The sequence below is a fragment of the Somniosus microcephalus genome, chromosome 12 (genome assembly GCF_052327205.1).
Source record: "Somniosus microcephalus isolate GS21.2 chromosome 12, FLI_Smic_1.0, whole genome shotgun sequence".
In the NCBI taxonomy this organism is placed as follows: Eukaryota; Metazoa; Chordata; class Chondrichthyes; order Squaliformes; family Somniosidae; genus Somniosus; species Somniosus microcephalus.
Window position 1 is genome coordinate 160626294 of NC_140998.1, and position 11703 is coordinate 160637996.

Here is an 11703-nt window from a genome sequence, read left to right on the forward strand (position 1 = left end):
TCACTAGATTGATTCCTGAGAGAAGGGGATTGTCCTATGAGGAGAGATTGAGCAGACTAGGCCTATATTCCCTAGAATTTAGAAGAATGAGAGGTGATCACATTGAAATATATAAAGTTCTTAAGGGCTTGACAGAATAGATGCTGGGTGGATGTTTCACCTGGCTGGGGAATCTAGAACTAGGCGTCATAGTCCCAGAATAAGGGGTCGGCCATTTAGGATTGACATGAGGTGAAATTTCTTCACTTAAAAGGTTGTGAATCTTTGGAATTCTCTACCCCAGAGGGCTGTGGATGCTCAGTCATTGAGTATATTCAAGGGAGGTCGATAGATAGTTGGATACTAAGGGAATCAAGCAATATGGGGAAGTGCTGGAATGTGGATTGAGGTAGAAAATTAGCCAAGTTCTTATTGAATGTTGGAACAGATTTGATGGGCCAAATGATCTACTCCTGCTCCTATTTCTTATGTTCTTAGGTTCTTAAGTTCATATTTAGAAACCATCACGTCTCACAGAGAATGCGTGAACCAACAATACTCCATCAGATCGAAGACATTTACTACCCTGTTCTTGCAGTTGTTGGAGTTCCTGGTAAGTCACATAACTATTTAATGTAAGCAAGGGACTTTTGACATATGTCACAATAGCAACTTGAAATGTTTGATAATGTCCTCTTGTGACTGAGCTCATGACTTGTTCCCATGTTACATGGTGTGTTGTGTCTTTTGCTCCCTTTGCTCAGTGTCACTGTTAATTCTGGATGAACAGGGAAATGCATCGACAGAGTGTGACACAATAAAAAATACTATTGAGCCAAATCTATCTGGAGTGCCACATCTCACAGAGTGTGCCTTGAATTAGATTTTTTCTCACACCCTTCAGCTCGAATATAATTTTCACTGTAAATTGCTGGAAGTACGAGCTGATAACGGGGTATCTGGGACCTCAGTGAATGACGCGACCAACAGTGTATCTCCTTAAAGAATGAGATTAATGGATTCTGAAAAACCAGAGGAATGATGGAGAAGGATGGTGACTTAGAGTCAAATAATGTATAGAAAGAGAAAGAAAGAGAGGAAATGAAAGACTGGATGAATAGAGAGAGAAAAAAGAGAGGAAAGATAAGAAAAATATTTAAAATTGTAAAATTGAATTTTTTTATGTACGACCAGCAGGAATGAGACTCATCAGTTAAAATAGTTCTCATTCTGGGCCGGGGATGTTGATTGACATTTTATGAACAATTATCACATCGTTGAAAGGGTACTTACGCTGTAACGTATGAGCCCTGACTTTCTCCAGTGAGTTTAATGGGCAATTAATGCGCAAATCCAGCAAGTTCTTAAAAATAATGGGGAGGTTGAGGGCGAGAGACCGTTTGTGTGAAGCAAATAGTGGAGCGGTGTAAACCAACGAGGAAATTATGGCGATTCGAGACATGGCATATCTCTCGCCGACTGCAAGGTGGGAAATCCAGCGGTGGAAGACCACAGCCAGGAAATTCGGGACAGATTATGCGGCAGGAGCGGAGAAGGGAGGGCCAGAATGGCAATTGGGTGGGAGGGACAGATCACGGGGCAGACGGAGGGAGCCGGACCGCCAATCGGGAGGGAGGGTAGGATCACTGGGAGGAAGGAGGTGGGGTCAGACCGGATATCGGGAGTGAGGGTAGGATCACAGGGCAGATGGAGGAGGTCAAACCAGCAATCAGGAGGGAGGGGAAGATCACGGGGCAGAGGCGGGGTGGAGGGACAGATTGGCAATCCATGGGGGAGGGAAGGATCGCAGGACAGAAGGCTGGGGATCACAGGGTTGGAGGTTGTGGGCATCCGCTGATCACAACAATGAGGAGCGGCCACAATCGGCAGAAGCTTTTCTCTTGGGGAGCGGGGGAAGCACTCCTGCTCCTCCTGGCTCACAAGCAGTGCTACAAAAAGCACTTAACTGCTTGATCCGGCAGCTCCCGTCTCCATTGAGCTGCCGGGTTTACCGAGCCAGCCAATGTTAAATTTAAATCAGGCTCCCAAGGACACTGAGACGAGAGCGGGACACAGGCACAGCACACTTGGCGTGTCCACGGCGGGTTGGGGTCACATTCTGTCATGGGGGGTTAATATTTACCCCAATGTGTATTACTGTACATATTTGTTCAGCTCCAGGGATCAGACCTCCGTTGAGGAAACGGTATGACATTCCTCCTCTCCTGCTGTTTGAATTATTCTAACTATTTACATATATTCTAGAACCATAGATTGCTGTATTTATTACCAGTCATATTCTAACATTATTTACAGTTACAGTTACTATTAATAAGGTCAGTGGCAGGTCCCTTGTGGTATTGCTAGCACAGAGCCGGTCACTTTAGAAGAACAAGATTGTTACAAAAAGTTGTGTTATCGAAGGCACTCATTGAGCAGCTTTGGGGCAGTCCTGGCAACACTGACAATGATGGCTGGGGAGATGCAGCAATGGGACAGGGTCTCAGGGTCCAGCAGTACTTTGAGGGAGCAGTGGGAAGGCTGTGGGGGTTGTCACAGAATCACAGAATCACAGAAACCCCACAATGCAGATAGAGGCCATTTTGGCCCATCGAGCCTGCACCGACACATATCCCACCCGATCCCCGTAACCCCTACACCAACACATCCCACCCATTCCCCGTAACCCCACGTATTTAATCCCCCTAACACTAAGGGTCAATTTATCATAGCCAATCAACCTAACCCGCACATCTTTGGACTGTGGGAGGAAACCGGAGCACCCGGAGGAAACCCACGCAAACACGGGGAGAATGTGCAAACTCCACACAGACAATCACCCGAGGCCGGATTCAAACCCGGGTCCCTGGCGCTGTGAGGCAACAGTGCCACCGCTGAAACTGGAAACACCGCAGCAGTTCCTGCGATCTATGATCCATGGGAGAGGGGTTCTGGGATCTGGGAAAATCTAGGAAGAGATCCCAGGTTCTGGGAGAATTGTGGGAGGTCACATCACAAATTTCAGACCATCGAGCCTGAACACCCCTACCATGATCCTGCCTCTCAACATCCTCCTCTGATCTATCCGCAGTCCCCTTTGAGCCCTCAGTCACCACCCTTCACCACAACTTTCCCTGCTGTGAGCTGGTTGCTGTCTGTACTTTCTGCCTTAAAGCAATCAGTGCCCTGGTACTTCGCTTGTGTTTTAATTGTTTATACAGTTTCTCAGTTTTAAATTAAAAACATCCTCAGAAACATTTTAAACTGAATTTTCAACCGTTACATTGAAGAGAAAGAAATCTGATCTTAATGAACAATCTTCAAACAAAATTCAATCTCCAGTTAGTTTGAAAGGGCTAAAAATATATTTTCCACTGAAAAGGGGCGCTTGGATCATGATGTGCGATCGACCCATGCCCGTTAAATGTATTGCAGGCAGCACGCTAACTTTGTGCTGCATGTTAATTAACATGATTCTGGCATTTAGCCCAATGCTGAATGCATTGCTGAGTGACTGAACGCTCAGCAGGGGGCACAAGCTCGTGCGAGGCTGGCAACAATTAAATTGAGACTGCACTTCTTCAAATGTCATGTCCCACCATCTGCGCCACTAGTCTCACACTCTGCTCAATGCAACACCCCCACCTCACTCACCTACCAACAATCTCTACCAAACATGACTCATACCACACATTCATGGCTTCACCTCACCCTCACACACTTACCGCTGCTGCAAGACTCACACCCACATTTCATAGCTTACACACACTGTCAGCTATTCAACCATGACAGGCATTTCACCCAAACACATTGCATCACACTCACTGACACACATCCCTTTCTCTTACAGGACTAGGGGGCTCATAACCGGTGCCAGCAGGACCGAACTGGCGGGGGAGAAGTGCAGCTGCATAACCTGAACCCAATGGTGGAGACGGTGCTGGCCATTATTGGAAGGAACATCGCTGAGACCGTGGCCAGCGGCAGGGCTGAAATAATACAAGATGATGGAATCCTCACATCCCACTTCCCCCTCATCCCACAATCTCTTCTGATTTACAAGCTGCACATGGTCTAAGCCAGCACCTCTTGCTTTCACCCCCTCCCCTCACCACAACCTGTGCCTTTCTCCTTTCAGATAGCCAAGAACTGACACATGCCCAGTCACTGGTGGAGGAGCATGAAACAGAAGAGCACCAGGGCACTGATGATGAAGATACAGCACCATCGCTCGATTTCACACTCGCAGTCGCCAGCTCAGATACTGACACTCCATGTAATTTAGAGGATAGGTTAGAGGCGGTACCTGCATGTGGAGAGACACTGGGCAGGAGCGGCCTGTAGCCAGGGCAGAGGGAAAGGGCAGCGCAGGTGGCAGCTACTCAGAGGGCGAGGCCGCACATGAGTTCTGCTGGCGAGGACTCAGATGAGGGCTTCAATGGGTCAGCCGACAGAACAACGCTGATGGATATGCACAATGAAATACTTGGTGCATTGGCTGGCCTGCCAGAAAGTCTTAGTGCAATGTCAAGGAGCATAGAGGAATGTGGCACCAACCTTGCACAGGGCTTTGTGCAGAGTTTGGAGCCCATGGTTTTCAGCATGGAAGTGATGGGCAACTCCATTAGCGCACCTGTGGACACAACTATGATGCAGCATCAGATGGCCGATGTCTCAGCTTCCATTGCAACACAAGCAGAAGCCAACCAACATCTGGGTGCTGCAGTGGAAGCTCAGACTGCTCTCATGCAGGTTCAGACTGCACTCGTACAGGCTCAGACTGCTCTCATGCAGGCTCAGACTGCACTCATGCAGGTTCAGACTGCACTCGTACAGGCTCAGACTGCTCTTTTGCAGGTTCAGACTGCACTCATGCAGGCTCAGACGGCTCTTATGCAGGCTCAGACTGCACTCATGCAGGCTCAGACGGCTCTTATGCAGGCTCAGACTGCACTCATTCAGGCTCAGACTGCTCTCATGCAGGTTCACCTTGCAGCCATGCCAGCTCAGACTGCTGCCATTGTGGCTGGGTTTACCAGTGTGGAAAGGGGTTTGCAGGGTGTCACAACAGTCCAGCAATTTGTCCTCCAACGGATTACTTGGATTACTGAGGCGCCGCCCAGGGAAGTGGCAGTGGCTCCTTGCAGCACGAACCTGCTATCCTCTCTCAGGATGACAGCATTCGTCCTCCCACCACTGCCACTCCGCCAGTGCCCTTGCTCTCTGGGATGTTAACCAGTAATTGCATTGCTTTATGTGATGTTAATTTATAATCCCCTTCTTTTTTCTATTCATTCCAGTTAACTCAGTGTCCATTCTGATCCTGTCCCGAGGAAAGTGCGGTCTCTCTAAATGTATCACCCACTACCTGGTGGCCATGGCGGTGGCAGATCTGCTGGTCGTTTTCACTGACGTGATACTGTTTACAGTTATTCCTTTTCATTTCCCAGGTACTTACCTGGACACCACTCCTGCATCTTCTCTCGTACATTTCCTGCTTTCTGCAGCCACAGACATTTCTGTCTGGTTCACCGTCACTTTCACCTTTGATCGATTTGTTGCAATTTGTTGCCAGAAGCTGAAAACAAAATATTGCACAGAGAAAACTGCGAATGTGGTTATAGTGACAGTGAGTGTGCTGTTCTGCTTAAAGGACATTCCTTGGTACTTTGTATTTGAGCCTGAGTATATCATTGATAACGTACCCTGGGGCTACACCTTATCACTGAGCTATTACACCGAAGCTGCCTGGGTCACATTTGACTGCCTCAGTATTATTTTAAACCCTTTCCTTCCATTCGTTCTGATTTTACTGCTCAATGCTCTGACTGTCAGACACATTTTAGTGGCCAGCAGAGTCCGCAGGAGACTACTGGACCACAGCAGTAGTGAGAATCACAATGACCCAGAGATGGAGAACCGAAGGAAATCCATCATTTTACTCTTCACTATATCTGGCAGTTTTATAATGTTATGGATGACAACTGTTCTATATTTCTTGTATTGGCGAATTATTAACATTTATGAATACACAGGTCCCCATGATCCTGCATATATCACTGAACAATCTGGCTACATGCTGCAGCTTTTGAGCACGTGCACCAACACCTGTATTTATGCAATGACCCAGACTAAATTCAGAGAGCAATTGAAGAATGCAGTGAAATATCCATTCAGTGCAATTGTTAAATTAGTTAAATGATTAAAGCAGCTCACCTTGACCCAGAGCTTCCTTTTTATAAACAAAGAAACATAGAAAAATAGGAGCAGGAGTAGGCCATTTGGCCCTTTGACCCTGCTCCACCATTTAATATGACCATGGCTGATCCTCTATCTCAATACCACATTCCCACTCTCTCCCCATACCCGTTGATGCCGTTTGTGCCTAGAAATCTATCTATCTCCTTCTTAAATATATTCAGTGACTTGGCCTCCACAGCCTTCTGTTCACAGGTTCACCACCCTCTGAGTGAAGAAATTTCTCCTCATCTCAGTCCTAAATGTCCTATCATAGTAATAACATAGAAACATAGAAACATAGAAGATAGGAGCAGGAGTAGGCCATTCGGCCCTTCGAGCCTGCTCCGCCATTCAACGAGATCATGGCTGATCATCCAAACCCTAGCACCCGGTCCCTACACCGACAGCCATCCCACCCAAGCCCTATCCCCGTAACCCCGTAACCCCACGTATTTAATCCCCCCTAACACTAAGGGTCAATTTTTATCATGGCCAATCAACCTAACCCGCACATTTTTGGACAGTATTATTGCTCATTTGGTTTGGCCAGTCTATATGTAGATTAAAGTCTCCCATGATTACTGCAGTACTCTTGTTACATGCATCTCTAATTTCCTGTTTAATGCTGTCCCCTACATTATCACTGCTGTTTGGAGGCCTATAGACAACTCCCACCAATGTTTTCTGCCCCTTGGTGCTTCTTAGCTCTGCCCAGACTAATTCTACATCTTGATTTTCTGAGACAGAAGCCTTTCTCACTATTGCTCTGATTTCATCCTTTACTAACAATGCCACCCCACTTCCTTTTCCTTTTTGCCTGTCCTTCCTAAATATCGAATATCCTTGGATATTCAGCTCCCAGCCTTGATCAACCTGCAGCCATGTCTCCGTAATTGCAATTATATCGTATCCATTTACATCTATTTGCGCTGTTAATTCGTCTACCTTATTTCGAATGCTTCGTGCATTCAGATACAGTGCCTTTAGATTTGTCTTTTTAACATTTTTAGACATCTTAAAATCTTTTTGTACTATGGCCCTATTTGCCTTATTATCATTTTTTCTTACCGGGACCCTATTTGTTAGTGCACTCTTTTGTTTGTACGCTCTGTCCCTTCCTGACACAGTCAGGTTATCCTTTCCCCAATCACTTTCCTGCACTGCTTCCTTGTCTTTTCTCTTTAGCATTCTAAATTTCTCTCCACCGGGACCCTCCACCCCAACCCCCTCCCGCCGCCCCCCCTCTCACCGCATATTTAGTTTAAAGCCCTATCTACCTCCCTAGCTATTCGATTCGCTAGAACTCTGGTCCCGACATGGTTTAGGTGTAGTCCGTCCCAACAGAACAGCTCTCTCTTTCCCCAGTACTGGTGCCAGTGCCCCACGAATCGAAACCCACTTCTCCCACACAAATCTTTGAGCCACATATTCATCTCTCTGATTCTATTGACCCTTTGCCAATTTGCTCGTGGTTCAGGTAATAATCCAGAGATTATTACCCATGTGGTTCTGCTTTTTAATTTAGTCCCTAGCAGCTCAAACTCTCTCAGCAGAACCTCTTTCTTTGTCCTACCTATGTCGTCGGTACCTACGTGGACCACGACAACTGGATCCTCCCCCTTCCACTCCAAGTTCTTCTGTTGCCTGGAGGAGATGTCATTTAACCTGGCACCGGGTAGGCAACATAGCCTTCGGGACTCGCGCTCTTGGCTGCAGAGAACAGTGTCAATCCCCCAAACTCTACTGTCCCCTACCACTACCACATTTCTTTTTGCTCCACCCTCTTGATTGGCTCCCTGTAGGTTGTGTTGTGGTCAGTTTGCTCATCCTCCCTGCAGTCCCTGCTCTCATCCACACAGGGAGTAAAAACCTCGTACCTATTGCACAAGAGCAAGGGCTGAGGCTCCTCCACCACTACCCCCAGTTCCCCATACCTGCCTCACTTGTAGTCACACCCATCTGTCCCTGACCACGGACCAAATTTGAATTAATTAATCTAAGGGGTGTGACTGCCTCCTGGAACACAGCATCCAGGTAGATCTCCCCCTCCCTGATGTGTCGCAGTATTTGAAGCTCGGACTCTAGCTCATCAACACGGAGCCGAAGTTCCTCGAGCAACCAACACTTACTGCAAATGTGGTCGCCATGGACCTCAAAGGTGTCCACCAGCTTCCACATGTTGCAGCAGTAACACAGCGCCTGCCCTGCCATCTCTAATGTATTTAATTAATTACATGTTTAAGTTTTGAACATTTAGCTTTTAATCCCGCCTCTTAATTTAAACCAATGCCCAAGAAAACAGAGAAATACTGACCAACCAATCACTTCCATGCTTTCCTGTGAAGTCACTCCTCTTTTTGTTGTTCTTTAAATCGCCTGCTCCCTCACAGGTCGGTCCGCTCCCACTGCTGCTCCCAATAGCTCAGTCTGGGCCTCGAGCCTCGGGCTTTATTTACTCGCTCCTCTTTAGCCTGCTCCCTCACAGGTCAGTCCGCTCCCACTGCTGCTCCCAATAGCTCGGTCTGGCCCTCGAGACTCGGGCTTTATTTACTCACTCCCCTTTAGCCTGCTCCCTCACAGGTCAGTTCGCTCCCACTGCTGCTACCAATAGCTTGGTCTGGGCCTCGAGCCTCAGGCTTTATTTACTCGCTCCTCTTTAGCCTGCTCCCTCACAGGTCGGTCCACTCCCACTGCTGCTCCCAATAGCTTGGTCTCGGTTTCGAGCCTCGGGCTTTATTTACTCGCTCCTCTTTAGCCTGCTCCCTCACAGGTCGGTCCGCTTCCACTGCTGCTCCCAATAGCTCGGTCTGGGCCTCGAGCCTTGGGCTTTATTTCCTCGCTCCTCTGTAGCCTGCTCTCTAACAAGTTGGTCCACTCCCGCTGCTGCTCCCAATGGCTCCTAGCTTCAGATTTCTATCATTCCAACTCAGTCTGAATTGAACAATATTTGACCACAGTTATTGCATGAGTTACATCCGTATTGCCCGGCTAAATGGTCTCAAGTACAATTCTTATACTGAAACCTTTGCGACAATCGTGATTAATACATATGTTTACATATTATAATAAAGACTCTAAAACTCCTGTCACATGATTATCCTGTTATTGCTCATGGTCTTGCTTTGAAAGACCGAATGGACAAAAATATTGTGAGCCTGAAATTGTGCAGCAGTTCTCCCACTGTAACATCGGTGGGAGGTGGGCAGACAGTTAGAGATCTGTTCCACATGGCTCAACGTGGTCAGCTACCCCATTTTTTGGGTGGTTCCACTGGTCTCCCTCCGAAGTTACAGCACAAAAGCTGGAGATTTCCCCTGGGGATTTCCAGGCCTGTGTCATCATTAGCTCCAGGAACTTAGACCATGGCCGCGAAATGTGGGAGCGTAGCGCTGGCCAGTAAGGCGGCCACCATTTTGGAGAGGTCGTTAGCGCTGCCATTGTCTCCGCCCACCTCTCACATGTAAATATCCAGATCATGACCTCAATCGGCGTGCGTCGCTTCAATTGATGCACGACTGCGATTTTGGAAACCGTCGATCTGCATTCCATGCTCTCCAAACCACACACATGGAAGAACGTGCGTAAAGCAGTACTACAGAGATGCTGCCAGCGCTTCTTAAAGGGACATACTTATCTTTCAGGTCATTTCAATTTCAGATTTTGGACTTTTTGTTACATTTTATTGGAGTAGTGACTTGGTGTGTTGATTATTCTTGTTTTATAAGAAGCATTGTAATTGGTTGCCTGTTTTCCTGCCTTGAGCTATATGCTGTAAACTTATTGGTTAGTTGATTCCATGTGACCTGTGGTGGCCATCTTAAATTCAGTTTTCTACAGTTTGGTTGAGACTGGGTGCTCAACATGTACTTGCTGGTTTTTTAAGGTTAATAAAGCCTAGCTTTTGAAAGGCAATCTACTCTTTATTTCAATTTATTAACCTTTTGCTATAATGGAACGATATCTTCGACCGGAACGATTTAATGCTGACCCTAATTCTGCAGGAGTGGATGATCAATGGAAACATTGGTATCATACATTTAAAAACTTTTTGGGTGTGTTGGATCAGCAATCTCTAAATAAGTTGGATATACTAATCAACTACATTGCTCCGGATGTGTATAAGTATATTTTGGACTGTGAAACTTATGAATTGGCTATTGCTACGTTGGAAAAAAATTTTGTTAAACCCGAAAACGAGGTATTTGCACGTCACCTTTTATCTGCCCGTAGGCAGCAGGCGGGAGAATCCTTGGATGCTTATTTACAAGCACTCCGGCGCCTTGGTGCTAACTGTAATTATAAGGCTGTGTCTGCAGAAGAACATAGGGAAGAGTCGGTACGGGATGCATTTATTAATGGATTACTGTCTAGATCAATTCGTCAGCGGTTATTAGAAAATAAGATCTTGGATCTTAAGAGTGCTTTTGAGCAAGCCTCTACATTGGATTTGGCTCAGAGAAGTTCGGATTCTTATGCTCTTTTTGATCAGCCTGCGACCGTGGTTTCGGCAGTTCCGGATGAAAGGGAGTTACGGGGATCTAATAGGAGTGGCTTACCAGATTCCGAAACAGTTTCTACTTCGGCAGCTGTTGCCTCTAGGATTCAGAAGTGTTATTTTTGCGGGAACGCCCGGCACCCCCGTCTGAAGTGCCCTGCCCGGGAGGCTGTGTGTAGTAAATGTGGCAAGGGAGGTCATTACGCACGTGTTTGCAAATCAGTTGCCTCCTCTGCGACCATTCAGCCTTTAGATAGGGCGTTTATTGCATCAGTTTCTGCCGCCTTTTCCCATGGCCTAAACAAAGCTATAGTTATGGTCCAAGTTAATGGGTTAGAAGTGAAGGCCCTTATAGATACGGGCAGTACTGAGAGCTTTATAAGTCTTCAGTTTGTGAGGGAGAAGCGTTTGAAAATTTCGCCTGTTTCCTATCAGGTGTGTATGGCTCAAACGACTCTCACCTCACAAGTAGCTGGTTGTTGCCTTGTGAAATTAATTCTCCTAGGTAATACGTATACTGATAGACGCCTATCCATTCTGCCTAATCTCTGTGTGGACATTTTGATTGGTCATGATGTGCTTCAATTACATGAGTCCCTCAGTCTTTCTTTCGGAGGAACCAAGCCACCTTTGTCTATTTGTGGATTAACTTCTTTATTCATTTCTCCATTATCACTTTTTTCCAATTTGATGCCGGACTGTAAGCCAATTGCTACCAAGTCAAGAAGGTATAGCAGTCAGGATAAAGAATTTATTAATTCTGAAGTTCAACGTCTTTTATCGGAAGGAATCATTGAACCTAGTTTTTTGCCCTGGCGGGCACAGGTAGTTGTCACCACTAATGAGAGACATAAGAAGTGAATGGTGATAGACTACTCTCAAACTATTAACAGGTATACTCAATTAGATGCGTACCCCCTGCCTAAGATTGATGAGCTTATCAATAAAGTATCTCAATATAAGGTTTTTAGCACTATTGACCTAAAGAG

At 46.5% G+C, this 11703-nt stretch overlaps 1 protein-coding gene across 1 annotated transcript; it reads left to right on the forward strand.

Moving 5' to 3' along the window:
* Positions 1 to 491: 491 nt before the first annotated feature.
* On the forward strand, positions 492 to 6244 carry LOC147109639 (putative G protein-coupled receptor 139). Its single transcript, XM_086004214.1, has 2 exons — positions 492 to 592; positions 5280 to 6244. Exons 1-2 carry the CDS (start codon positions 520 to 522, stop codon positions 6179 to 6181), a joined length of 975 nt encoding a protein of 324 aa, XP_085860340.1. The 5' UTR covers positions 492 to 519; the 3' UTR covers positions 6182 to 6244.
* The last annotated feature ends 5459 nt before the right edge of the window (positions 6245 to 11703 follow it).

What these genes read in the sequence shown, in the direction of transcription:
- LOC147109639 (XM_086004214.1), top strand. Translation starts at nt 520, where the DNA reads ATGCGTGAACCAACAATACTCCATCAGATCGAAGACATTTACTACCCT. An exon ending in TGCAGTTGTTGGAGTTCCTG is followed by an intron (nt 593 to 5,279) that starts GTAAGTCACATA and finishes TATTCATTCCAG; the next exon opens with TTAACTCAGTGTCCATTCTG.